Source organism: Sycon ciliatum, chromosome 7, assembly GCF_964019385.1.
Source record: "Sycon ciliatum chromosome 7, ocSycCili1.1, whole genome shotgun sequence".
Taxonomy (NCBI): Eukaryota; Metazoa; Porifera; class Calcarea; order Leucosolenida; family Sycettidae; genus Sycon; species Sycon ciliatum.
In genome coordinates, this window is record NC_088649.1 from 4071528 (window position 1) to 4096527 (window position 25000).

At 49.8% G+C, this 25000-nt stretch overlaps 4 protein-coding genes across 4 annotated transcripts in view; 2 read left to right on the forward strand and 2 right to left on the reverse strand.

Annotated features, from left to right (window-relative positions):
• LOC135820775 (double-strand-break repair protein rad21 homolog) overlaps positions 1–422 on the reverse strand; it is a 9629-nt gene extending 9207 nt beyond the window's left edge. Inside the window, exon 1 of the mRNA XM_065333810.1 lies at positions 1–422. This exon is cut by the window's left edge and continues 167 nt beyond it. Within this exon, the coding sequence (XP_065189882.1) occupies positions 1–201 (201 nt within the window). The 5' untranslated portion in view covers positions 202–422.
• A 949-nt stretch (positions 423–1371) lies between these two features.
• LOC135820776 (coiled-coil domain-containing protein 91-like) lies at positions 1372–6305 on the reverse strand. Its single transcript, XM_065333811.1, has 3 exons — positions 4555–6305; positions 4146–4361; positions 1372–2629 (listed from the first exon to the last, which is right to left on the reverse strand). Exons 1-3 carry the CDS (start codon positions 6142–6144, stop codon positions 2291–2293), a joined length of 2145 nt encoding a protein of 714 aa, XP_065189883.1. The 5' UTR covers positions 6145–6305; the 3' UTR covers positions 1372–2290.
• A 387-nt stretch (positions 6306–6692) lies between these two features.
• Positions 6693–23060, forward strand: LOC135820777 (protein pelota homolog). Its single transcript, XM_065333812.1, has 14 exons — positions 6693–6962; positions 11369–11461; positions 11904–12054; positions 12398–12488; positions 13053–13109; positions 13774–13941; positions 15121–15161; positions 15419–15539; positions 16041–16087; positions 16347–16420; positions 16727–16798; positions 19995–20069; positions 20607–20638; positions 21017–23060. Exons 1-14 carry the CDS (start codon positions 6913–6915, stop codon positions 21310–21312), a joined length of 1368 nt encoding a protein of 455 aa, XP_065189884.1. The 5' UTR covers positions 6693–6912; the 3' UTR covers positions 21313–23060.
• A 617-nt stretch (positions 23061–23677) lies between these two features.
• Positions 23678–25000, forward strand: part of LOC135820778 (acyl-CoA dehydrogenase family member 10-like) — a 21357-nt gene continuing 20034 nt past the window's right edge. The window contains exon 1 of the mRNA XM_065333813.1: positions 23678–24824. Within this exon, the coding sequence (XP_065189885.1) occupies positions 24234–24824 (591 nt within the window). The 5' untranslated portion in view covers positions 23678–24233. The remainder of the gene's footprint in view (positions 24825–25000) is intronic.

A 25000-nucleotide genomic window follows, 5' to 3' on the forward strand; every position in this document is an offset into this window, starting at 1 on the left:
GTAAATACGAACAACACCGAGCAAGAGATGGCCCGACGTTCTGAGAGCGAGCTTCACTGGCTCCTCCAGGAGACTTTTCACCGTGTCTCCAATATCAGTCTCCACAATGTGGGCTTTGGTGAGCTTCTTCTCCCAGTGAGCAGCAAGCCAGATATGGGAGAACTTCCCCTTCTTGATGAGAAGGGGATCAGCAAAAAACATGATGGCGGCGTCCCAGCTTCAATAAAAACCAGTGTGGACGCAACTAGACCCTCCAGAAAGCTACAGTATCCTCCACACTAGGCCTCAGTACTTGGCATGGACACCTACAAGTGAAAAGGCACAGTAAAGCCAAGGCCTCTCCTTCGTCTCCCTCATGCAACCATCGAGTCCAAACACGTCCAAAGCTTTGCTAGATTACGCGCCATTCTCTGGTTCAAATCTTTTGTGTAGGGTTCACGAAGTGGACGTGGCCGTGGATCAACGGCAAATCCCACCAGCACGCTGGTCCGCTGGCATGGCACAGTGCGAAAGCGTTAACGGGTGACCCCAAGTCGGGTTTCGATAACATTCGGCCCGGCGGACAAAGATAAAATGAGATTTTATACGATTGATTGGAATTTATTGGAATTACGTGATAATAATGAACTATTACTTTCCAGTTCATCACATTCACACACACACATGCACAGCCGCACCAGACCAGGTCCTTCCAAATTTTCGCTCAAGAGGGCCTACATGTACAAGTAGGGAATCTTCAGGGTTATGTAAGCTCTCCTATCTCGCTTGGGCGAACATTTGGAAACCATGCATTTGAAGGATCTGGAGAGTTATTTCTTTCTTTCTTTTATAAATAATGTAGCCAAGGATTTGGTGCGGCTAGCTGTGCGAGGTGAAAGTAGATGAGCCAAGAGGATTACGCCATTCTCCTAATATAACCATTTTGAAAAAAGCAGTTAAAACAGTGCGTAGCCTAGCAACAAGCTACACCAGCCAATATGCAACCATGGTAACAATGTACATGTACACATTTCAAACCGGCATAAGTTCTATTGACGTTTACACATGTATTCGTACAGGCACTAGGCACAGAGAATCAAGGACTGAGCCTAGTTGGTTCTAAGTGAGCAGTTGAACTGACTTTATCTCAGTTTGTGTCACCGAGACGGCCCGGAATATCCCGACCGAAAATTGCTTTCTCAAAGTGTATCCATCCAGGGGTGAGGATTTACTGGTATACTACAACATAAGATTTACCAATAGCACCACAATTGGCCAAGAATGACCTGCAATCACCGAAGATAGCTAAGAGAGCAAGGCAGCCCACACACTTTTTCTAAACACACGCTAGGCTCCAACACGCCGATCACTCAATAGGGCTTTCAATAGGGCTGCATTAGGGGCACCGAGTAGCATTAGAAAATACAACCAAAGGTTAGTTGATAGTGAATTCAAAGTAATAAACAATGTATAGCAACAGCAGAGGAGAACAAAAGGGACGCAAGCCCTAACAGGAGAAAAAGGGGCAGATCAACAGGGGCGCCTGACAGTTGGGGAGTGAGAAGGCTAAAACACATTCATTTCAGCAAAACGAGCAAGGTGAGAGATAAAACGCACGGACACACCCAGACACACACACACACACACACCCAGGCACACACACGGACCCACATTCACAAAAGCATGGGTAGAATGAAACCCAGCCTTCAGGAGCACAGAAAAAACAACAACCCTGGATGCAATAATAAAACTGACCTATCAGAAAAGGCAGCCACGTGCTAAACAAGTAAAAAAGAAAAAAGACGAATAAAGGCAAGCCAAAATGAGCCAAGTATAAATTCTACGGTAATCAACCAGCGGGGAATAGACCCGGCCAGAAAGGCTTCTCCAAGCAAAGGCGACAGTTTACTATCGAGTGAAATCTAATTTGACAAATGGTGGGACTGGGAACGCCAAGTGTTGGCATCTGTGGGCGTAACCAGGTCCGTAACATAACTGTCCATCGGTACGGAAAGCTAGCAAATGGGCAGAAACCAGACAAGTCACGTGCACATACGGACAGGGAGACGCGGCCATGCACGTGCACCCACACGTGCACGCGCACACCGAATAACCATTCAATCTTTCTTCGTGCACTGCGCTTCCACTTACAGACGCGGAGCAGTGCGCACTGTCACGTGTCGTGAGTGTCAGTAATCATCAAGACAGACATTGTTACTGCCGCCGCCGCTGCTGCTGCTCCTGCGGCACCAACCGCGGACACGGTCAAGTCGTTGTAACGTACGAAAAGGCAATCAAGAAAGCGTCATCATCACTGACCGCCGTCCTCTTGGACGGCATCGGCTGGTGACGATGTCGTGGACATGAGCGTCTTGAGTTGTGACCGCGTGGCCTCCAGGAACAGGTCCATAGTGGCCAGGGTACGCTGGCGTGCAGCACTGTTGGCCCGCTCCACCTCCTCCATCTTGGCGCCGACGTGCTTCTGCGTCTGCTCGACGGCACGCTCGACGGCCGCCTCCGAGCGCTGGCGTTCCTCCACCAGCGATTCCTGAAGAGAGTCCTTGCCAGCGGTTAGCTGGGCGGTCACGGCTTCTGCCACGGCAGCCTTGCTCGCTTCACGTTCCTCTTCCATGGATGTGGCGTTCGATGCCTGCAACAAGACAATAATAAAATATTGCACGGGTCCTCGTACAGGGTGGGTCAAGAACTACATTTCCGCTTCCATGGGACGCCACCACCCCATCATCAGGCGTCAGATGTGGCGCCTAAATTTTGGGGAGGATAGATCAGAATCATCAGATTCACGAGCCAGAGGCTAACGGTCGAAATCCCATTGCCACATCCAAGCCAACAAGCCAATAAGGCAGCAAAAATGTGAACGGTTCGAAAAATGCATGCGACATGCACACAACACAGCCAGAACAAGAAACAATGCCCAACATTCCCACAAACAAATCTCAACGGCACACCGAGTTTCATTCAATTTTGTTCGTGCGTTAGCTACAGCTGGACGTGCTCATCCCGCATTGAAATAATTATAGAAGTTCCGAACTTCTAGAGGGATTCAAGTAAAGTACACCGCGGTAGAGTGTCACTGGCCATACGCAAGGGTCCCTGCTTAGAGCAGTGCTGGAGGAAGTCAATTGTTTTCCTTTAGACTCTTCACGTTACGACTCCGCCAACCGTAGTTGTTGTTGTTGTTGTTTGTTTATTTAGAGACGCATGCTCTTATGCGAGTAACGTGCGTCCTTTATTCACTGGTTGAGGGAATGGAAAAGGGAAAAAAATCTGAAGAAAAAAAAGACTGTCACCACCAGGACCCGAACCAGGGATCTTTGCTATATTTATCTTTTCGGCAAACATGGAAGAAGATTTTGCCAGAGGATTCGTGTGCTGAAGTGCATGTACTTCCTTCGGAATCGAGGACCTGAGAGTAGAAATCTACGTCATAATGAAGTAAAACCCAGCCATGCACATACGCTCGGTAGTTTGAGAGAGTTGCAAACGCACATATGCATGCACCATCACAGTACACAATCAAAGTACATATAGGGGCTATGATAGCCGGCATTATCGATAATTTTCACGAAACGAAAAAGTTAGTTAGGACCCTCCCCCCCCCCCCCCCCTTAACGAAAAATAGATTGACTTGACAGCAAGAATGCCTGGACGTCTCTCATATTAATATTTTTCAAAACGAAACTCCCCTTGACCTACCCACCCAAATACGAAACTGTCTCCCTTCATGTAAAAGATCGATAATTATGGACGGCCCCTTACGCAACACATATATACACAAGAATCATTACCACAACACCCACCCACACCCACACCATTACCACAACACCCACCCACACCCACACCATTACCACAACACCCACCCACACCCACACCATTACCACAACACCCACCCACACCCACGCCATTACCACAACACCCACCCACACCCACACCATTACCACAACACCCACCCACACCCACACCATTACCACAACACCCACCCACACTCACACCATTACCACAACACCCACCCCCACCCACACCATTACCACAACACCCACCCACACCCACACCCACACCATTACCACCCACCCACACCCACACCATTACCACAACACCCACCCACACCCACACAAATGCATCCAATATACACACGCACAACTGACCTTTAGTTCCTCCACCAGCTGCTCGGTCTTTTCCCGCTCCTCAGCAATCGCTTTTTCTACGGCTGCCACGCTAATGGCCTTCTCGGCCAGCACCGCCTCTTGCAAGGCTTTCTCACCACGTTCACGCTCCTCGGCTACTGCTTTCTGCAAGGCCTCTTCTTGCTCAGTCTTGGCACGCTGAAGGCTTTCGGTGATGCGAGTCTCGTTTTTGCTAACCTAGAGGGAGGGAGAGAGAGAGAGAGAGAGAGAGAGAGAGAGAGAGAGAGAGAGAGCAAATTGTGCACTCAGAAATAACAAAGAAGCCACAAGTTAACATACAAACAATGGACAAATGAATGGAATGCTGGCAGAATTTCAAAAATAATTATTCAAAAAGGGAGCAGAAAGTTAGAAACAGCACAAAACCTACCTCTTCAGCCAGCATATCCTGCAGTCGCTGGTGCTGCTGTTCCAGGCGTTGTTGTGCTTCGTCGCTAACCCGCTCCACGGCGATAGCTAGCTGCTTTTCGGCGTGTTCGCGCTCCTGAGCGACGGCTGCCTTGGCCAGGGACTGGTACTCTTCGACGATCGTGACCAGAGCGTCATGCCCGGCCTGACGCATTGCCTCCAGCTCCTCCTTGTGCTTGGTCTGTGTGTCCTCGTACAGCTGCTGCTGTGCCGCGGCCGCATTCTCCTGCTCGCCGATCTGGGCACGGAGCTCGTCCGCGCGCCGCGCAAGCTCCTCTTTCTCCTTTCGCAGACGCGCCTGTTCGCGGTCGGCAGCGCTAACTTTCTCCTTGAGCTGGGCAATCTCGATAGCAGTGCGTGGATCCGGCGCACCGCCCTGGTTACCAGGGGCAGGCGTGGCCGACATCACTGGTGGTTCTGCAGAGCTCGGTGCTCCCATGCTACCGGCAGCAGCGGAACCAGTCGTCGACGACGACGCAGGTGCAAACATGTCAAACGAATCGACTGGGGGTGCCTGCTGCAGCTGTGGCGTTTGGGCGGCAGAGGATGACGCTGAAGAGCTTGCGTCAAATGCTACAAAACCGGCGGGCTGTGCCGCCATTGCGACTGGTCCCCCAGCCGGTGCTGGAGCACCGGCAAAGTCGGCAAAGCCACCGAAATCATCTCCAGCAGCGGCTGCAACGGGAGCAGCAGCAGTAGCACCGCTCGCAGGCTGGCCAGCCTGGCCAGCGCCGGAAAAGTTGGAAAAGTCGCCAAACCCTGCCGTCGCCGAGCTGGCATTCGAGCTGACGCTAGCCTGGGATGCCACCACCTGTGGAGAGGCAGATCCTGGCGGTGCTACTCCACTCACCCCAGCTGGTGCGCCGTCAAAGCCACCGAAGAAGTTGCCATCACCGCCCGCACCAGCCGCGCTGGCTTGCGACGTGATGGCAGGTGCCGATGTGGCAAACGGGTCAGAGGGATCGGTCACTGGCTGTGCTCTCTGCCGCGGTGCCTGCTGTTGCTGCTGATGCTGCTGCTGTTGTGCTGGCTGCATCTGTGGTGAACCCTTGTGTGCCTGCTGCTGTTGTTGTTGCTGCTGTTGTTGTTGCTGCTGTTGTTGCTGAAGTTTCTGCTGCTGCATGAGTTGTTGTTGTTGTGCTTGCTGTTTCATATGCTCAATCTTGCGTTGCTGCAGCACACGCTGTTGTTCTGGTGTCAGGTTCTGCTGTTGTGCCTGTGCTGCCTGAGCTTGTTGCTGCTGCTGCTGCGGGTGCTGTGGTTGGCGAGTGGATGTTCGTCTCTGTGTTCCAGCAGTTCGACCTGGTGGGCCACCCAGCTTTGGCACGCCCGCGGCGGGCTGGCCAGGAGCAGCGGCAGGCCCTCCAGCTTGCGGTGCTGCTGAAAACGCAGCCCAATCACCGCCGCCTGGTGCAGCCTGCGGATTCGGAGCAGCGGCAAAGCCACCAAATTCGGCCCAATTATCGCCCCCACCACCACCACCACCACCACCACCTCCTGGCTTCTGCCCACCAGGACCCGCAGCTGAGAAGCTAGCCCAGTTGTCTGCCATGGCTCTAATCTGATTTCAATAAGGCCAAGCTAAGAGAGGTAGTTGCTGGATATCCACAAACTAGGTATCACTGCAAATGAGGAGGTTTCCTCTCTTTCTCTAGACTCTCTTCGAGTCTTTCCCTCTACAAACAACACGATTCAATTTTCAGACTTTTGTTATTGTGCATTTGAGGAGTTTTTGTATTTTTGTGGTGAGTCATGACCAAAACTGTGACGTTCGGTACGCGCTCGCGTACACATCCGCGGCGCCCCACACTCACACGCTACCCAGCAAAAAAGGCACCCGCCTGAGCGCCGCGACGGGCACTATTTTGACCGGTAGTACGCGGTCGCCAGACTCTGCGAGGACTTGCTGTGTACGCAGGGCCGTACAGGGATAGCCCAGATGGATTAGGCAGATGTGAGATGTCCACCGGGCCGCGGGCGCGGGAGCTGCTAGCCGGCCAGGCAGGACGGATCGCATGCCGCGGGCCCCGCGGGATCGAGCAAGGCACAAAACGTGCGAAATGCTCCTTTTTTTGAAAGTCTCAAAAAGTCGGCGGATTTTGTTTTGTCTGGTTTCTTCTTTGCCTTGCTTGAATTCATGAAATGAGAAAGTTACCACAGCTCTGTCATCTCCAAGAGTATTCGAACGAATCTCTATTCGCGGAGTTGCACTGTCCCGGAGCAAGCTTGAAGCGCTGTGGATTACAATAGGACGTTTGAGGCTGAATATCTGAGAAGAGCTCAATTGCTAATAGTTTGAGTGCAAAAATACACAATCACAATGAAGCTAATCAAGAGAGATATCAATACATCTGAGAAGGACCAAAGTGGGTAAGGTCTCTTGTATGTGTGTCTTGTACTGCACCATACAATATGACGTAGTATTTCTTGTAACCGCTCTGGTCGTAGGGTCCCAGATGTGGGCACCTGTGCTGGGAGAGATAACACGCATGATTGCATTGTACATTCAAAATAAGGTGCATATACGTGTACCTTTCATGATCAATGGTAACGAGATAGAGAAATTGAGACCGGGATATAGACACACAGCGAGCCAGCGCGCGCGAGACAGAGAGAGAGAGGGGGGGGGGGGGGGGAGAGAGAGAGAGAGAGACGGCCAGACAGACAGACATACACACACACACACACAGCCAGAGAGACAGACACACAGACAGAGAGGGAGAGAGATAGACAGAGAGGAGAGGAGAGGAGGGGAGGGGGGGGGGGGGGGTCTTAGACCTGCACAATAGGAACTGAAATTCATGCCCCCAATGATCTAGAGGTTGCGTCTGTACCCGAACGAATCAAGCAAAGCCGGATGTGCTGGTATCAGAGATTACGGAACACAGTTCTATTGTTGAAAGGCGGCGGCTGAAGACGCACTGATCGGTGTAGTAGAGTAGCGGCTGCGTGCGGCTTTGAGCAAGACGTGTCACCTCTCTCTCTTTTAGCCATGTACATTTTGATTTTGCTGTCGTGTGAAGAAGGATCGATAATCAACCGAGGAATGTGGAAGGCACGGATATGATGCGCGAATCGAACTGCAGTGTGATAGAGATATGCGTGCCGGCCATGGGTTGACTGTACGTCTTAGTTGGGTGCCAATGACGTCGAAAGAATTCTGCTGAGAGCTGAGTACTGTAGTATGTGTTGGGCGGGTTCTGGAGTAGGTACATGCCCCAGCCCGAAAAATGGGGTATTATTGATAGTACAGTCAACTTTGCGTATAACGACACTCGGCCGGGCATCGGAACAGTGTCCTTATTCACGAAGTGTCATTATACCCGAAGTGTCATTACATGTACAGGTAGAATGGACTTTGTTCTGGGCATAGAAATTCTGTCGTTGTTCGCGAATTGTCGTTATATCCGCAGTCGTTATTAGCGAAGTTGACTGTACTCCATTTTTGGGGTAAAACCGGGCGCCTTTTTTTGCGTAAAAATGATGTTTCGGGTGTTGGAGGGGGTATGCCCTAATTGATTCTGGAGTATGATGGATTATTGAAAAACACTGAATGAAAACTCATAGATTTGCATGATTTTGAACGCAAGTATTTTCAAATTTTTGGCTCACTTTTTTCGTTTTTTGCTCTTCCGCGACATGCAGTACGATGAGGAGTTATCAGACGCTCTGTTATTCACCAACGGTTCCACCCAGTCATCCATCATATTGTCAGTCGACGACCTCCTTCGCACCTCCATTGTGTCGCATGATGACTCGGGTAATTTCGAGATGAAGCCATCCTCGCTGATATCAATTGTGCTGACTTGCACACGAATCCGCGTGACTCTTGTGGCTACGGCACGGAGTTAAATGGCCTTGGTACTATGTCGTACACTCATGTTGTCCACCCGATCCACTTCATTGTGATTCACCTCCTTGATCAATTGCATGATGTCACTCGAATCCAAACATGACGCATCTGCGAAGATGTCGGCTATATCTTCGGAACATTTTTCATCACGCAATTCATCGAGCTTGTAGAAGGAGTGTCTCCCTTCGACCCATCTTCGGAGTATGATGCCAACATCTCCGTCGCTCATAGAAATTTTACATTCTCACAGCCGGAGAAAGATCCTGTTTGAGCGGCGCTCCAGTTTGGGTGGCCTTCCGCAAGTTTGCGTGGTCTTTTCTTGCTTTCCTACGTGTGGCATTAAGCTTGGCAAGGACTTGTTTGCCCTTTCCTTGGCGTTGGGTTTGTCTACGACCAGGGAATATTCCTCGCATGCCTTCAATGTGGATCTTCTCGAGCAGACTCACCCCTGTTCTGTGCATGCGCACGCGGTGATTCTCCATGTCTGAGCTGAAGAAGATATGAGGACTCTTTGATCAAGCGCCGCACGCCTATGCGTCTGAAGGTGTGCTTGACGCAAGCCCCAGGGAGAATAGTTACTTAACCACTGCATGTTGAGACGGTGCAGTGGTCGGTACGTGCCGTGTGGTACTGCTACGTGACAGTGTACTGGTGTCATCCTAGAAGTGCTATGTCCCCAGGATGCTCGGAATGACGCGGGGGAATCCCCTCCCCCCCCCCCCCCTACTTTTGCCTGCGTCTTGGTCCTGCGAGTACAAGGTTTGCGGGCTGGTCGGCAGGGCTTGCTCTCAATGTTGAAATGCGCGGCACGCATGCAGGCACAACGGAAGTCAGAGTTCTTGGTTCGCACGAGGGACTCGAAATGATGAGATTGAGAGCTGATGAGATGGAGAGCGTAGAAGACAGGTGACAAAGCAATGACTACAATTCGGCACGAACAACGATTAGGACAACGTTAGGAAGACAATTAGGACAAAGACATCACAAGAGAAACCAATGAGTGTTGTGGATATACACAGGCCCATGACGAGGGAATTCATAATGAGGACGAAGATTGGGTGGCGGCGAAGAGAAGTGACGATAAGGCACGGGACGTAGCATGGGTGGCAGCGAAAGGCGGTGGTGAGGAAGAACCTCGGCGTCGAAGTGGCGGTGTCGAGTTGGGCGGATAGGTCGTGGTTGTTGTTGTGGTCTGCGGCGGTTGTTCGCCTGGTGTTGCCGAGGTGGCTGAAAGCCGTGCAGAGTGAGGCGTTGGTAGATCGCCATGATCAACTCTTCCGCCGAGGGCGCCTGCGGCGCAGTCATGTCGACGTGGCGACGAGCGGCATCCAGGCGCGATGGCCAGATTGGACTGGGTGCCGGTGTCTCGGGCGCTTGCGGTAATTGCGGCGTCGATGACGATGGCGGTGACGGCGCTTGCCGGTCCCAGTCGGGGAAGCGCGGTGGAGACCCCCACGGTGAGGGGTTCCATGACGAAGTGCCCGTTCGAGATGGAGGAGGTGGCAGAGGACGAGCAGAAAGAGGACAAGAAGGAGGAGGAGAAGGCCGAGAACAGAGATGATAAGAAGGAGGAGGAGGTGGAGGAGAGCAAGGTGGAGGAGAGCAAGGTGGAGGAGAGCAGTGTGATTAGAGTGGTACTGAACTATAGAAAAAGAATTGCAATGCACGTATACCATAGTTTGGTACAAGCCTGCCTAAAAAACAAATGAAAAGCGAACTCCTGCTTGTAAAAGTAAGTTTTTCTCTTATTTCCTACTGTATAACCAGTCAGTATAACACGTATAGCAATTTAAATTGTCGGTAATTTCGGTAGAGAAACCTGGCACCTAAATTTAGACTACAGTCAACTTCGCTTATAACGACGTTCGGCGGGGCATCATAAAGATTATTATTATCAGAAAAGTGTCCTTATTCGCGAAGTGTCGTTATACCCGAAGTCTCACTATATGTGTTACAGTTGGATGGGACTTTGCTCTGGGCGTGACAATTCTATCGTTATTCGCGAATTGTCGTTATATCCGCAATCGTTATTAGCGAAGTTGACTGTGCACCTAAATGGCACTGAAGTATGCACGGCAGCAGGTGCAGGGAACGCTGGTCACCTAATTCTACTTCCAAGTACATTACACCTGGATCCCTGATACCGAAATTTTACTACACCTAAAATTACATATTTTAATATACAGTCGTCCCTCTCTAATCCGGCACTTTATAATCCAGCACCCTCGATAAACCAGCACAATTTTCAGTAGCCAAAATGTCCTCTTCATGTACATTGCAGCAGTAAATCAGATTTGTTAATCCAGCACCCTCCCTAATCCAGCAGATTTTCGTGGCACAAATGGTGCCGGATTATAGAGGGACCACTGTACAATAAATGTGAACGTATGTGTGTGGCTTTCGCAGGCCCCAAATATAGGGAAGGATTCATTATACACTCGCAAAATGTTGGGACTAACAGCTTGCCCTCATGATGCTTCAATCCTGAAAATTTGAACAAAATCAGATAGAAAGTGGTTTTTGAAGTCCGATATCTCAAACTGACAAGTCAGTGAGCTCTGCATAACGCAAACAGCAAAGGCACTACCCCACACGAGAGTGCTCAACTGCTACAAAAGCAGGAGCGAAATATAAGTAGTCACTTCAAAACAGCTGTGTGGTGGATACCAGGCTAAAAATAGTGGCGGTCAATTCATCAGCCTTGCAAGCTGTTGAATGGTGTAATCCCAGCACATGTTGCTATGTCTAACATAGCTGTTCGCTATCATCGCTTCCACGATAGGCATGTCTGACTGTGTGTGTGTGTGTGTGTGTGTGTGTGTGTGTGTGTGTGTGTGCGTGTGTGTGTGTGTGTGTGCGTGTGCGTGTGTGTGTGTGTGCATGTATGTGCATGTGTGTTCATGTGTATATAATGTTGCGTCAGTATCGTGGTGTTGATGCCGGACCAAGCCGAGGATATGTGGCATGCGTACAACATGATCGCCGAGGGAGACCGAGTGACGGCATCGACCATGCGGTAAGCCACACACGCAGCTGTATTTTCCATCTTTCACTGATGAGTTTATGGCTGCTGTTGTGTGCTGAGTAAAACCTGCCCTAACCGGATACCCTTGGTGCAGCGGAACCTGTCCCGATATGACAGGATTCCGCTCGATCCAGGCGTGCATGCATGTTCGATCCGCAGCACTTTGGTGCGTGAAAAATGTGTCTGGTCAATATAAGACTCTGCTTGGCACAGGGTCTGACAAACACAGGTGGTCCTGTACTAGTCTTTGTCATAGCTGATTGATGCATTTATGGCTGGCGACTGTTGTTGCTGATACCTATGCTTAGTATGATTGTGAAGCTTGAGCTACTGTGTGTGTGTGTGTGCGTGTGTGTGCGTGTGTGTGTGTGTGCGTGTGTGTATGTGCGTGCACGTGTGTGTGTGTGTGCGCGTTTGCGCTCTTGTTGCACAGGAAAGTGACGACGGAAAGCTCTACTGGCTCGAGTACCAGTCAGCGCGTGCACACGCGTGTCACAATCCTTGTGGAAACCATCGACTTTGACACCAGCGCTTGTGCTATGCGCCTCAAGGGCAAGAACATCTCTGAAAACAAGTATATCAAGGTAGGTCAGTGAGCCATGGTCGGATAGGACAAGTTTAGGCTCGCACTAGAAAAGATGAACTAGTCTAATTCTCATCTCTTCAGTCTTGTTGTATTCCTGCGTTCGGATTGCTCGTTTATGCAGCAAGCATGTTGGTGAAATACAGCTTGGAGAACAAGACTCTTTGTGTCTGTCTCTCTGTCTCTCTCTCTCTCTCTCTCTCTCTCTCTCTCTCTCTCTCTGTCTCTCTCTCTCTCTCTCTCTCTCTCTCTCTCTCTCTCTCTCTCTCTCTCTCTCTCTCTCTCTCTCTCTCTCTCTCTCTCCATCCCTCTCTCTGTCTGTCTCTCTGTGTTTTTGTTTTCAGATGGGTGCGTATCACACTGTCGACTTGGAGCTGAATCGTTCCTTCACCCTTCACAAGGAATGTTGGGATTTCGTTGCATTGGAGCGTCTAGGTGAGCCATCTGCCTATTGGACTAGGACTAAAGTTATACACTCAGACCTTGCATGGCCGCACGCATCCGTTTTCCACAAAAAAATTCCGGATAGGCGAGGCAACTGGATAATCGAACACACGACCAGACACGTACTGTATGTATGCATGGCATATGCTGTAAATCGGTAACGAACGATTTTCTTCCAGATGGTGAGGGATCCGGATAAACGAGGAATGGATAGTCGAAGTCTGGCTCTGTAGTGGTATTGTTCGGACAGTGCTGTGTCATTTTGCCAAGACAGACAGTGTAACACACCGTCGCTGTGTCATTTTGCCAAGACAGACAGTGTAACACACCGTCGCTGTGAAGGTTCTACAGCCATGAGTACACAGTCCATGTGTGCATAGTAATTGGTACACTGCTGGATATTCCTCACTCTAAAAAGTAGGCCTAGCCAAACAATTGAGCCCGAGACTTGAGCAATGCTGTCTGTGCTGAAATTCATCTGCGTGTGTGTGTGTGTGTGTGTGTGTGTGTGTGTGTGTGTGTGCACGCACGCCCGTACTCTTGTGTCCTGTACAGATTTAGCCTGTGATCCGGCAAAGTCTGCCGACATTGGTGCTATCATCATGCAGGAGGGTTAGTCACTGGTCTGTTTGTGTGCACACGCTTGTGTGTGTGTGTGTGTGTGTGTGTGCGCGCGCGCGTGCGTGTGTGTGGCGTGCGGGCAGTGTGTGTGTGTGTGTGTTTCATTCATCTCACCCTGTTAATCCTACACCTTGCTAAGTGCTACTGTAGCAGCATATAAGCCTATTAGAGAGTTTGAGCTTCACGGTTTTTTTTTCAAATTCGAACGTGAGAAAAAAACTTGCGTTAAATCCCATTTTTCACCGTGAGTTGGCCCTCTGTGTTATTGAAATCGCACGTTGCAATGTGAGGAGCGCCATTTTGGCCGTGCGATCTCACGTTCGAAATTGAAAAGAAGTGAAGCATAAACTCTCAATTGTTTTAAAACTTGCGCTGCTGGCAATGTGACCGCTATGTGCGGTATGGCCGTGGAGTCCTACCGCACACAACTGCACTTATGCATGCAATGTTTGATTTTCTCAGTCACTGGGAATCTACACCTTCTGTGCAGGCTTTCATTGAAGCTATTGTGGGTACGAGTGCAGGTGATGGATGTGCTCCTGTTGTTGCTACTGATGCTGCTTCAGTGGTTTATGATATGGCACAAAAGCTATATCGAATTCTGGTTCGTATCTGCCGTTCTGAGCGTATACTGTGCGTGCTTCCTCTGCTGCAGGTTTGGCACACATCTGCCTGGTGACATCCTGTATGACCACTGTTCGGTCGCGCCTGGAGATGGGTATACCGCGCAAGAGACGTGGCAACTGTACCCAGCATGATAAGGCGCTGGTGCGCTTCTATGACGCTGTCATGCAGGCCATGCTCAGGCATTTTGACTTCTCAGGTATGCAGACAGTAGGTTGCTGTTGTTAGAGTACCTCCCGCTGGTACTGTTGAGACAACATGCTGCTGATGCTAATGCTGCTGTTGATGCTGCTGCTGATGATGCTGGTGGTGATGCTGGTGGTGGTGGTGCTGCTGCTGTTTTTGCTGGTGTCATTGCTGTTTCTGTTGCTGATGCTGATGCTGCTGGTGGTGGTGGTGCTGCTGCTGATGCTGATGCTGATGCTGCTGGTGGTGGTGCTGCTGCTGGTGGTGCTGCTGCTGCTGCTGCTGCTGTCATTGCTGTTTCTGTTGCTGCTGATGCTGCTGGTGGTGGTGCTCCTGCTGCTGTCATTGCTGTTTCTTCTGCTGCTGGTGCTGCTGCTGCTTTTGGTTGATCACTGCTGCTTAGTACTACTTGACGCATGATCTATATAATAATATTCGCGGGATCCGCGTTAGCATCACTTGAATGTTCAGAAACACACAAGCTATAGCCTTCGCTTCCGCAGGCCACCACTATGCCTTTACACCTTAGTGGCGATCTATGCACAATAGAATTTAGGTGTCAGCGGATTGGTACGAAATGTCTCTTCAAACCGCCTGATAGTTTCGACAGTTGCCACATCGATGCCTGTCATCACAAGTTCACAACCCAAGCCACTGCAGGTGGTACGGGTGGCACGGGTGGTATGGATGGTACGGGTGGTATGGATGGTACCAAGAGTAGATAAACAAGAGTGTGCAACTGCCTGCACAACCTCTATGCTGTGCTGCGACGGCAGAACTTCACATCACGTGACATGGTTCAAAAGGTTATGCTGGCAAACAGTGCAAAGTGACCACAAGAGAGTTGTACCCAAAGCTGGGCTGCGTACAACCCAGTATCTATCATGCACTAGAGTGCACGGGTTCATCACGTGATGTGAAGTTCTGCCGTCGCAGACCCCATAGCTGGAGTTGCACACTCTTGTTTATCTACTCTTGATGGTACGGGTGGCACGGATGGTACGGGTGGTATGGGTGGCACGGGTGGTATGGATGGTACGGGTGGTATGGGTGGTACGGGTGGTACGGGTGGTATGGGTGGTACGGGTGGTATGGGTGGTGATTTCATTGAGCAGCACTGTGTGTTCATGACTGTTGCGTGTTTTTAACTCTGGTTGTTGTTGTTGTTGTTGTTTTCTTGTCTCGCTTTTAGTGATCAAATGTGTCGTCGTAGCAAGTCCTGGGTTTGTCAAGGTTAGTCTGACTTTGTGTGTGTGTGTGTGCGTGTGTGGGTGTGGGCGTGTGCGTGTGTCCATGCATGCGTGTGTGTGCGCATGTACGCGTGTAACGGCTTTGTGTGTCCTTCGCTATGTGTGTAGCTTGGAAGGGTCATTATGAGCTCCGAGTGGACTTTCCCAAGCGGGACCGTTTTCTCAGGCGACTGACTCTTCTCCGTTTTCTTTCTCTTTCAGTCTCTGAGTTCTCTCTTTCTCTTGTCCGTTGTGTTCCAGGATCAGTTCTTTGAGTACCTGTACACGGAAGCTGTGAAGACGGACAACAAGCTTCTTTTCGAGAACAAGGGAAAGTTCCTGCTGGCTCACTCTTCATCAGGACACAAGTATGCGTTGAAGGGTAAGTCAGGCTGAACTGTTTTGGTTCTCTGCTACTTGGTAGAGTTGAGCTAACTTTGAAACTACAGAGGAAGCAATAGAGGTGCATGAACGATTTCCCTGCGTTGAGGATATTGTGATAGCTCTATTTTCCTCTGTGTGTGTGTGTGTGTGTGTGTGTGTGTGTGTGTGTGTGTGTGTGTGTGTGTGTGTGTGTGCGCGCGTGTGAAGCTCAGAGAGTGCTGTCAGAGAGGAAGAGGAGAAACAGGCTGCGGAAACGCCAGTTTCGGAGGCGACAGGACCTGGAGCGCCATTTAAAGCACGCCTACCTCTCCCCTAACCTCTCTGACAGTACCTCCCTTTGGGGAGCGGCGTGGCCATTTCAGGCAGCTGTCAATAGTAGTAGTAGTAGTAGTAGTAGTAGTAGTAGTGTGTGTGTGTGTCTGTGTGTATATACCTGTGTGCATGCACATGTGTGTGTGTACGTGGGTCTGTCTGTGTGTCTGTGCCTATGCTATTGCAGAGGTACTGCAAGATCCTAGCGTCACAAGCAGACTAGCCGACACAAAGGTAGAGAAAATGCACTGGACATGTTTGCTTACACGCAAGTTCTTATCAATCTAGAGTCCTACATGTATTGGACTGTACAGTGTAGTGGCTAGCTTGCAGCTTACAGCATTCTGACACAAACTGACCTGAGCTGAACTCTGCAGATTACAAGAGATTTCCCCGAAAGCCTAGTTGCTGTGGACAGTGGTTTTGCGTCGATTACTGTCACTGCCTTGTGCGATGGGTGTGTAATGTTTATGTTTGTTCTCGTGTTGTGCAGGCTGCCGGTGAGGTGAAGGCTCTGGAAACGTTCTTTCAAACGTTACAGAACGAGCCAGACCGCGCTTACTATGGGTGAGTTCAAGGTGTGGTGTCTTCTGTTTCTCTGTCCGTCTCTCTCTCTCTCTCTCCCTCTCTCTCTCTCTCTCTCTCTCTCTCTCTCTCTCTCTCTCTCTCTCTCTCTCTCTCTATCTCTCTCTCTCTCTTTCTGTGTGTGTGTGTGTGTGTGTGTGTGTGTGTGTGTGTGTGTGTGTGTGTGTGTGTGTCTATCTTCTCCCCTCTCTTTTTCTCACACGCACCCACATGCACACACACCCACTCATGGAAAGTTGAGTTTACTGGCCTAACTTTCTTTTCTTTTTCTACTTCCATTTGCTTCAGTGTCAAGCATGTGGAGTTTGCGGCAGCTCGGCATGCAGTTGATGTTCTAATGGTGACTGATGAGCTGTTCCGGTATGTTATTCACGCACACACGCACACACACACACACACACACACACACACACACACACACACACACGCCACACCCAGACACACTGGTGGTGATTGCTTCTCGCTGTACCGTGGAACTTCAGTATTATCTTTCCTCGGAGGGGGGGGGGGGGGGGGCATAACTGAACTAAACACTGTGTGTTCCAGGTCACATGACTAGTGTAGTAATAAGTAGTACAGTGCAGGGTCATCAAGATTACCCGTACTACTGTCGTGGACATGGAAATCCGGTCGCACGTCTAGCGGCCCCACCGCCCTGGCCATGCAGCCGTGAATAAGCGGTACACACACATGCATTTTGTGATTTATGCCCTGCAGCGCGCTGGTCGCTTCGGATCAACATGTGCACTGCATGCAACGTTCTGTGCGCGCTGAGCTGAGGGCGCCAGCCCCGGTCAATCGACTGGATTTCCATGTCTATGACAGTATTTTGTAGGATCAGAACTAGCCTCTTTTACCGGCGATTAAACCATGGAAATAGACCAAAAGGCCTCAAGCAATGACAGAACCATTACGGGAGAAAAAAAAACACAACGGGATACTACATGTGGTATGGAGGTGCAAAGCTTGCCAAGAGGCTGGAGTCTTGGAGACATACATGTCCAACTGTTCATGTCTTTAGTTGTCCTGCAAGGAAACACGTGCCTCGGCTACTACTACAGACGCGGCGGGGTCCCTGGTGACACGGTGTGCGGATGAGGATCTTGCCCCACGAAGGCACATCACGTTAGCTCGGACTAATGCAAAGCTTAGCTTGCAACAAAGCCATGCCATCGTCACGGAGTACAGCTCCTTCAGCTTGTCAGATAGCATGCTGGCAAGACGCTTGAACAGGGCCCATGCACACTTGCTAGTGCCACCAGAGGCTGATAGCTCTACTGGTACGAACGTAGCGCGGTCAACCTCAAGCAGACGCTGCTCATACCTCCGGCGTTTCTCCTTCTCATGACGTGCATATACTGAGGAAACTGAGGCAGCGCGATTTGAGGCAGCATAGGGATTGAAAACCCTTATATCAAGAAAGGTGCGCTCAAACCGGCCACCCCAGATTCCATTGGCAGCACCATCAAGATGAGCTTTTTTAATTTAATTTTTTTTACAAGATAACCACAAACCATCATGGTGCAAACGCCGGCGAAAACGCACAGAGATGCACATAACTTGATCAGCGGTTGTTGATAGAAGCCGGAATTTCTCTCCAGTGACTGGTTGCAGCATCGGTTCTGTGCACACTCCGTGCATGACCTGTGCGCAGAACATCAGCCGTGAGGTCCCGGATCTCGTTGTGGCGAATACTGGGGAAGCCCCCAGTACTGCAGGACAGGGCATGGGTGACGTCAAAGTTACCATGGCCACATACGCATCCTGATGGTAGACGTGCTGGTGTCCGCCCGTACCGGAGACAGAGGGCATCGCGAAACTCCACATTGGACAAACAAAATCCATGGATGGCTAGAGGGCGACACGTCAGCCAGCTAGAGGCCGCCTTCTCCGATGCGAGGGTCAACTGCAGCTCAAGCTCTGCTCCAGCACCATCCTTGAACGATTTCACGGCTGCCAGGAGGTCGGATCGCAAAGTCGTGCGTACCTCTGCCTTCATCCGATGAACTTGCTCAGCGGTGCCGTCTAGGGAGGAATCTCGAGCGATTAGTTCTCCCGCGTAGTACTTTGTAGCCGACTCGTGTTTGTTATACCAAGGATACTTTAGGCCTGAAATTGTACTAGACGCTCCGTGCGGTGTGTTCATACACGGTGGTGATGCTGCTTCATGTGTGTGTGTGTGTGTGTGTGTGTGTGTGTGTGTGTGTGTGTGTTGGGGGAGTGTTTGTGTGTTTGTGCGCGTGCACGCCTACGGGCGTTCGTACGCATAGGCTTTGTTCACAGCGGATCAGGTAGCAACAATGTGAAGACTTAGTCATAAGGGACCTTTCGCATTTGCTACGAATCAAATGCGAAACGAAATTTTGATTCGGCTCGTAATCGTTTCGTTGAACACAGATTCAGGTTTTGCAAGTCATGCGAATGTGCATGGTAACTACAAATACGGCCGGTAGCTTGGCGTACAGGTGTTAAAACGCACACGTGCATGGATCGTGGAATCAAGGGAAAAACGTGTACCTGACGGATTCGGAGCGTGCCACGAATGAAGAGGCTTCCATTTGTGAAAACGAGCTCTCTGCAGGGACTCTGACGAATCCTCGAACCCAGGTGACGAGTCAGCATTCGTTTAGTACTCCTGCTGGTTCTGAATGGTTTCTGCTGGCGATAAATTGTTTACTGTAAAACACGATATTTTCGGTGTAACTTTAATTTCGGTGATTTCGGTAGAGAAACCAGGCACCTAAATTTAAATTACACCTAAAAGGCACTAGAGTATGCACTGTATGTGAAGGGAACGCTGGTCACCTAATTCTACATTACACCTGAAACCTGGCAGGACACTGACATTTTAATGCACCTTTATCACTCTCTTATTATTGACCCCCACAGAAACTTGTGATCTCTAAGCAGTCAAATATCAGCATATATTGACCGCTTATATTGACCGCTTATTATTGACCACTTAGCCCGAGGACTTAGAACTTTTTCCTCAACTTAGAAAAAAAATCAGAACTGAAAGAAGAAAAATCTGAAGCCAAATGTTGGGATTTGAACCCAAACTGTCAGATTCTCAGTCAAAGAACTTCGGGAACATACTACAAGTGACAACTGAAAACTTCTGTTTATAGAGAAGTCATGTCCAATGTAAACGGCATATGTACATACTATGTACTATTATAATAGTATTCCTTTCTTCCTATAAACACAGCTAAAAACAGTTTAGGTATGCTATGTCGTGATAAATCTATTATTGCCCTCATAATCGGTCAATATATGAAATATAGACCTCGTAAAAGACCTCGGGGGACCTCGGTCTTTTACTCGTTCTATATTTCATATATTGACCTCTTTAATCGTGCAATAATAGATACATACATGTAATTACATGTTTTGCAGCATGTTAAAAGCAAGGTTAAAGAAAAGGCGGTTGTCAACTGACAACCGCTCTATGCAGTATCTATTCCTTATTGCCGTATGCGCTGAATGAAAAATTAATTTTAGTGTGATGTCGAAAAAACCCAGGGTGTTGTTTGTGCTGCTTCTCGTCTTCTCATAGCTCCAACAACATTGCGACGAGAAAGCGCTACATCAATCTCATCGAGACGGTCCGCGAAACTGGTGCAGATGTCAGGTGAGGAGAGAAGTGCGGCGTGAGTGTGTCAGCGAATGTGTGTATGTGTGTGTGTGTATATGTGTGTGTGTGTGTGTACGTGTGTGCAGGAAGATTCACACCTGCATAGATTCACACCTACATGTAACACATAGGGCCTACCCACCGCACACTCTACTTCGCTATGGGCTGAGTGGACACAGAAGTCGTTATTTGTTGTTAGATGTTGACTTCCGAGGTCATCGCTTTCGAGCGCTATTGCTATGCCTGGTGATTTGGCGCTGCTGCTGCTGATTTTGTTGTTGTTGTTGTTGTTGTTGTTGTTGTTGTTGTTGTTGTTGTTGTTGTTGTTGTTGTTGTTGTTGTTGTTGTTGTTGTTGTTGTTGTTGTTGTTGTTGTTGTTGTTGTTGTTGTTTGAATTCTTTATTCTCACGATGGCACCATCGCCAATAAGAGATGTTGTTGTTGTTGTTGTTGTTGTTGTTGTTGTTGTTGTTGTTGTTGTTGTTGTTTGTTTGTTTGTTTGTTTGTTCTGATTCTTTTGTTGGTGCTACGCAGGATATTCTCCAGCCTGCATGTCTCCGGGGAGCGTAAGTTGATGTTGTAAATCTGTATCACGCCTGTCATGATTGTCTGAAGATATTGTCTGTGTTGTAGTTGACTTCACTCTTTAGTGCTATCAAGAGTACATAACCCCGGGGTTATGTACTCTTGGTGCTATTGACTGGCTTTTCACACAATACCTATTGATGTCTAGAGACATACTGTCTAGCCTTCCCCCCAGTGCTCTTATTGATACACTATCCAGCTATCCGGCAGCTCTCTATTCAGTTTAGGGAGCTATTCACAGTCAGTAGCAATGGTGTTTGTGGTATTTCCTCTTGTTGTCTTGTCGTGTTGCCGTGTTGTGCTGTGCTTGTCATCGGAATCACTCCTGTTTGGTTCTGCTTGTTCTTTCTGCTCGACAGAGCTTGGTCAGCTGACGGGCGTAGCAGCCATCCTCCGATTCCCCATGCCGGAAATTGAAGACGAAGACGACGAGGACACCGAAGAGGATGAGGAGGAGTCCGACGGTGAGGGAGGAAATGGTCGCAATGATGTTGCCAGTGATGGCGACACGGCAAGTGGTGGTGACGACAGCGGGGCAGCAGCAGCAGCCTCGGCTAGTCCTGCGGTCGGTAATGGCCGACGGAAGACCAGTGCGGCCATGCCGATGTCTGGCGCGTCGTCTCGCTCTGCTACACCGTCATCGAATGCTATGTGATCAGCAGCACCGCGGTAGCGCATGCATGTTCTGCGCCGTACCACAAGTACGGTATTACGGTATTGGGTGACTGTGCGTGTCTTACCCGACGTCTCCGCTGCCAGACTGCATGTGTTACAGTAGTGGCTGCCATCTTTGGCAACAACGTCCGGACGAGTCGAGTCAACTCCGATGATGTCATAATTTACTGGCGACATCATGCATCTGAATGCATGACCTGATGACATTATGTATGCACATCTATCTGTCCGACCGGCTGCTCAGATTTGCGACACACAGTTGTGATGCCATCTGAGATTTCCGAATCCTCTACATTCCTCCAAGGATGCATCAAGAACATCCAGAACATTGTAGCGTTTTGGCTGAGGGAGATCTGCAGCCATTCTAGGAGCGTGACGCGCCACTGTGATATCCCGTCGTATCCATGCATCGGATGCTTCGTTTGTGCACCTCACGTCAATGCCAGTATTGTGTCGAGGTGGCAGCGGATTGTCAGTGTGACTGCATTAGCCATGTCGTGTTGTTGGTAGCACGACACCGCGGGTAGCCGCTAGCGGGGCTCACATGCTGCACGACGTGTGTCACACAGCACACGGCATGCTGCAGTCAGCTTTCAGAGTGTGTGTGTGTGTGTGTGTGTGTGTGTGTGTGTGTGTGTGTGTGTGTGTGTGCGTGTGTGCAGCTGAGCTTCGTTTGCGCCGGGCTTGGCATGGTTTTACCTGATCTGGTCCGGTTTAGGCGGGCCGGCCGGCGGATTTGAGGCCGTGCCTTGCGTCTCATCTTGCGCTGTCCTTTGACCATTCTCCTTTGTCCAACTGTGTAGTTGTTAGGGATGGTGATGGTGATTAGTGTGCACACCGTCGGCCGTGTTGCACACTGCTGGCGGTGTGCAGAGAGCGCTGTGCTGCCATCGCTTTCCCCAGCCGCTGTTATGATCCCGTAGCACTGTGCTGTGTTGTCATCGCCCCCTAGCTTTGGAAAGTGACGACGTCAGCCCAATCACACTGCGGAGTATTTATGCCGTATTTCTGAAGCTACGCTACAGCCTCTCCAACGGTTTTAAATTATAATTTATACAATCGTACCTCGAAGTATGTACCTTCATGGCGTCTTCCCCTCAGCTCCCTTTCAATCAAGGAGTAGGTATTTTACAACTCCCTGCTTTCAATCATAGCCGAATTAGTAGTCATTGGTTCCAAGCTGTAATAGCAATCAGTGGATTCTATTACCCCAGCTCTCGCTCTGTTATCCCTCTTAACCATCCGCTGTAGCGGTAGCGCGCTGTTCAGCTTTTTTTAAATTATATTTACCGTCTAGTCTACCTTTTGGATAGACAGGTACTCATATGTGTTCTGTGACTGCTGGGCCCGGTTGGTGCTTGTCGTGTGCCTGGGCCTGGTCAATCGCACTGTGTCCCTGTGTTCAAAGCCTGGGCCTGGTCAATCGCACTGTGTCCCTGTGTTCAAAGCCTGGGCCTGGTCAATCGCACTGTGTCCCTGTGTTCAAAGCCTGGGCCTGGTCAATCGCACTGTGTCCCTGTGTTCAAAGCCTGAGCCTGGTCAATCGCACTTTGTCCCTGTGTTCAAAGCCTGGGCCTGGTCAATCGCACTGTGTCCCTGTGTCCAAAGGACGATGCTCAGGAGTCCTAACATTATGACTGTTTGTTTTTGTTATAGCACTCCATATTTATAATTCAGATGGTGACGTTGGTGATCCAAGGAAAAAATTGTAACATGGAGAATGTGAAAGGCCTCTCTGTGTGTTGTGTGTTGTAAAGACTGCCAGTGTGTGGTAACGGTCTGTGCAACAGAGATCTTTTCTTTTGTACGTTACGGATTTTCTAGCTGGTACGACGTGACTCGAATGTCATCGTTTGGAGAATCAAGCTAGCTCCTGTTTGATGTCAGTATGCGAGTCAGAGTTTTTTAACTGAAATTAAAGTTATCCTTGACTGGCAATGCGTTCTGCAGCAGAACAATACACTCTCAAAGCCTGGGCCTGGTCAACACTTTTTCATGTTCTCTTGCTGTCAGTCATGCTCATTATACCAGTCCAGTGCATTTCATACTCATACATGCACTACATGTAGGCAGGCATAGCATTATTGTAGCTAACACTGGCTAATGACTATGTAGGTGTAGGTGTGCAAAATAATTATGTATACGTAGATCTACGTGTCGGCCCACGTGTGTACGTGTGTGTACTCGATCGTACCCGTGTGATCGTACTCGTCTAGCTCGCGGTGCCGCGGTCACATTATTATTCACAATAAATTTTATAAAACAATGCGCCAAAAATAAAAAAAAATAATTCAGAGTGTCACGTGCCACGTGTTCAATCAAAGCTCTCATTTTTCGAATCGAGCATTGACGAGAAATCATCGACCCTCTTGTCTGTGTCAGTCTTGACTCTATAAATTTTGCTCGGTCTATCTCACTGAAAATGTCACGTCCCTAGTGGTGCAGTTCGTTTGAAGTTCTCACCCGGTCAAGCCCTCTGCCTTCAAGTATTTGCAACACATACAAAACGTATAGAGTGCTAGGCCGGAGCTCATTGTGGCTAAAAGATTTCATTTCATTTTTTACATGCCAGATCCAGATTCAGCTCAGGCGAATAGTGAAAGATCGGTCATTTAGAGACCGGCTTGCACACGGCATGATCCAGTTAGTTTAGCTGGTGGCAAAGGACGTCTGCAGTCGATCCTGTTGTACTGGGCTGTCTGTGAGAGGATGGTGTTTAGGGCGTGCAGCCTGCTATTGTCTGTGGTGGAGACGTAATGTACCTGAGAGCATGCATTTCATGGAGTGAAAACTGCATGTAGCTGTGCTCTCTGTGGATAAGATCAGACCAGTAGTGCTGTTGCTGCTGTTGTCAAGGCAACTGTAGAAGCTATCGTACGTGTGTGCATACGTACAGCAAACATGACGTCAGCAATGATGTCATGCGTACGGGCCGGCGTGGCGTTCGGCCGCAGTGACGTCATGCACCGGACCTGGCAACGGTTGCCGAGGACCCTGGTCGTGCAGCAGCGGCAGCAGTGGCGTTACTATGCCATTGGCGATCTGGTGGTGCCGGATGTTCGCCGTGATGTGCGTGCCGTGATCTTCGTAGCCCAGAACGTGTTGATTCGCCTGGACCGGAACACTGTACGTCAGGTGGAGGGACAGCAGAACGTACCGCGCGGTGCCACGGTGCGCGCTATGATTGCCGACGGCGATAATACGGCGAGCTCGCGCTGGAAGCGCGGCGAGCTCCACGGCGAGGACCCGGCGTTTCTGAAGCAGTTACGTGCCGATATGCGCCGCCACGGTCCCGTATACAAAGAGTTTGACGTTCGGGCAATCATGAAGGCCAACATTCAAAGCTGGATTTCGCAGATGCCCGACCCGGTTGTAGACTCGCTCGTCTGCATGAGGGCGGAGGGCATTCGCCTGGCGTTGATCACTGACATGGGCTATCTCAATGCAAACAAAGATACGCACATGCCACAACCTAGCTCGCTGTTTGATGTTGTAAGTCCAACCCCACACCCCCACCCCCTCCCCAACTCTCCCCACAGGCCATGTTTAGACTGACCTGCGCATGCGAGTTCGTGTACTAGTACAGTAGAACCCCCCCCCCCCTTTTGGGTACATTGAGACAGGGTATGTTGGGACAGGGTATGTTGGGACAGGGTATGTTGGGACAA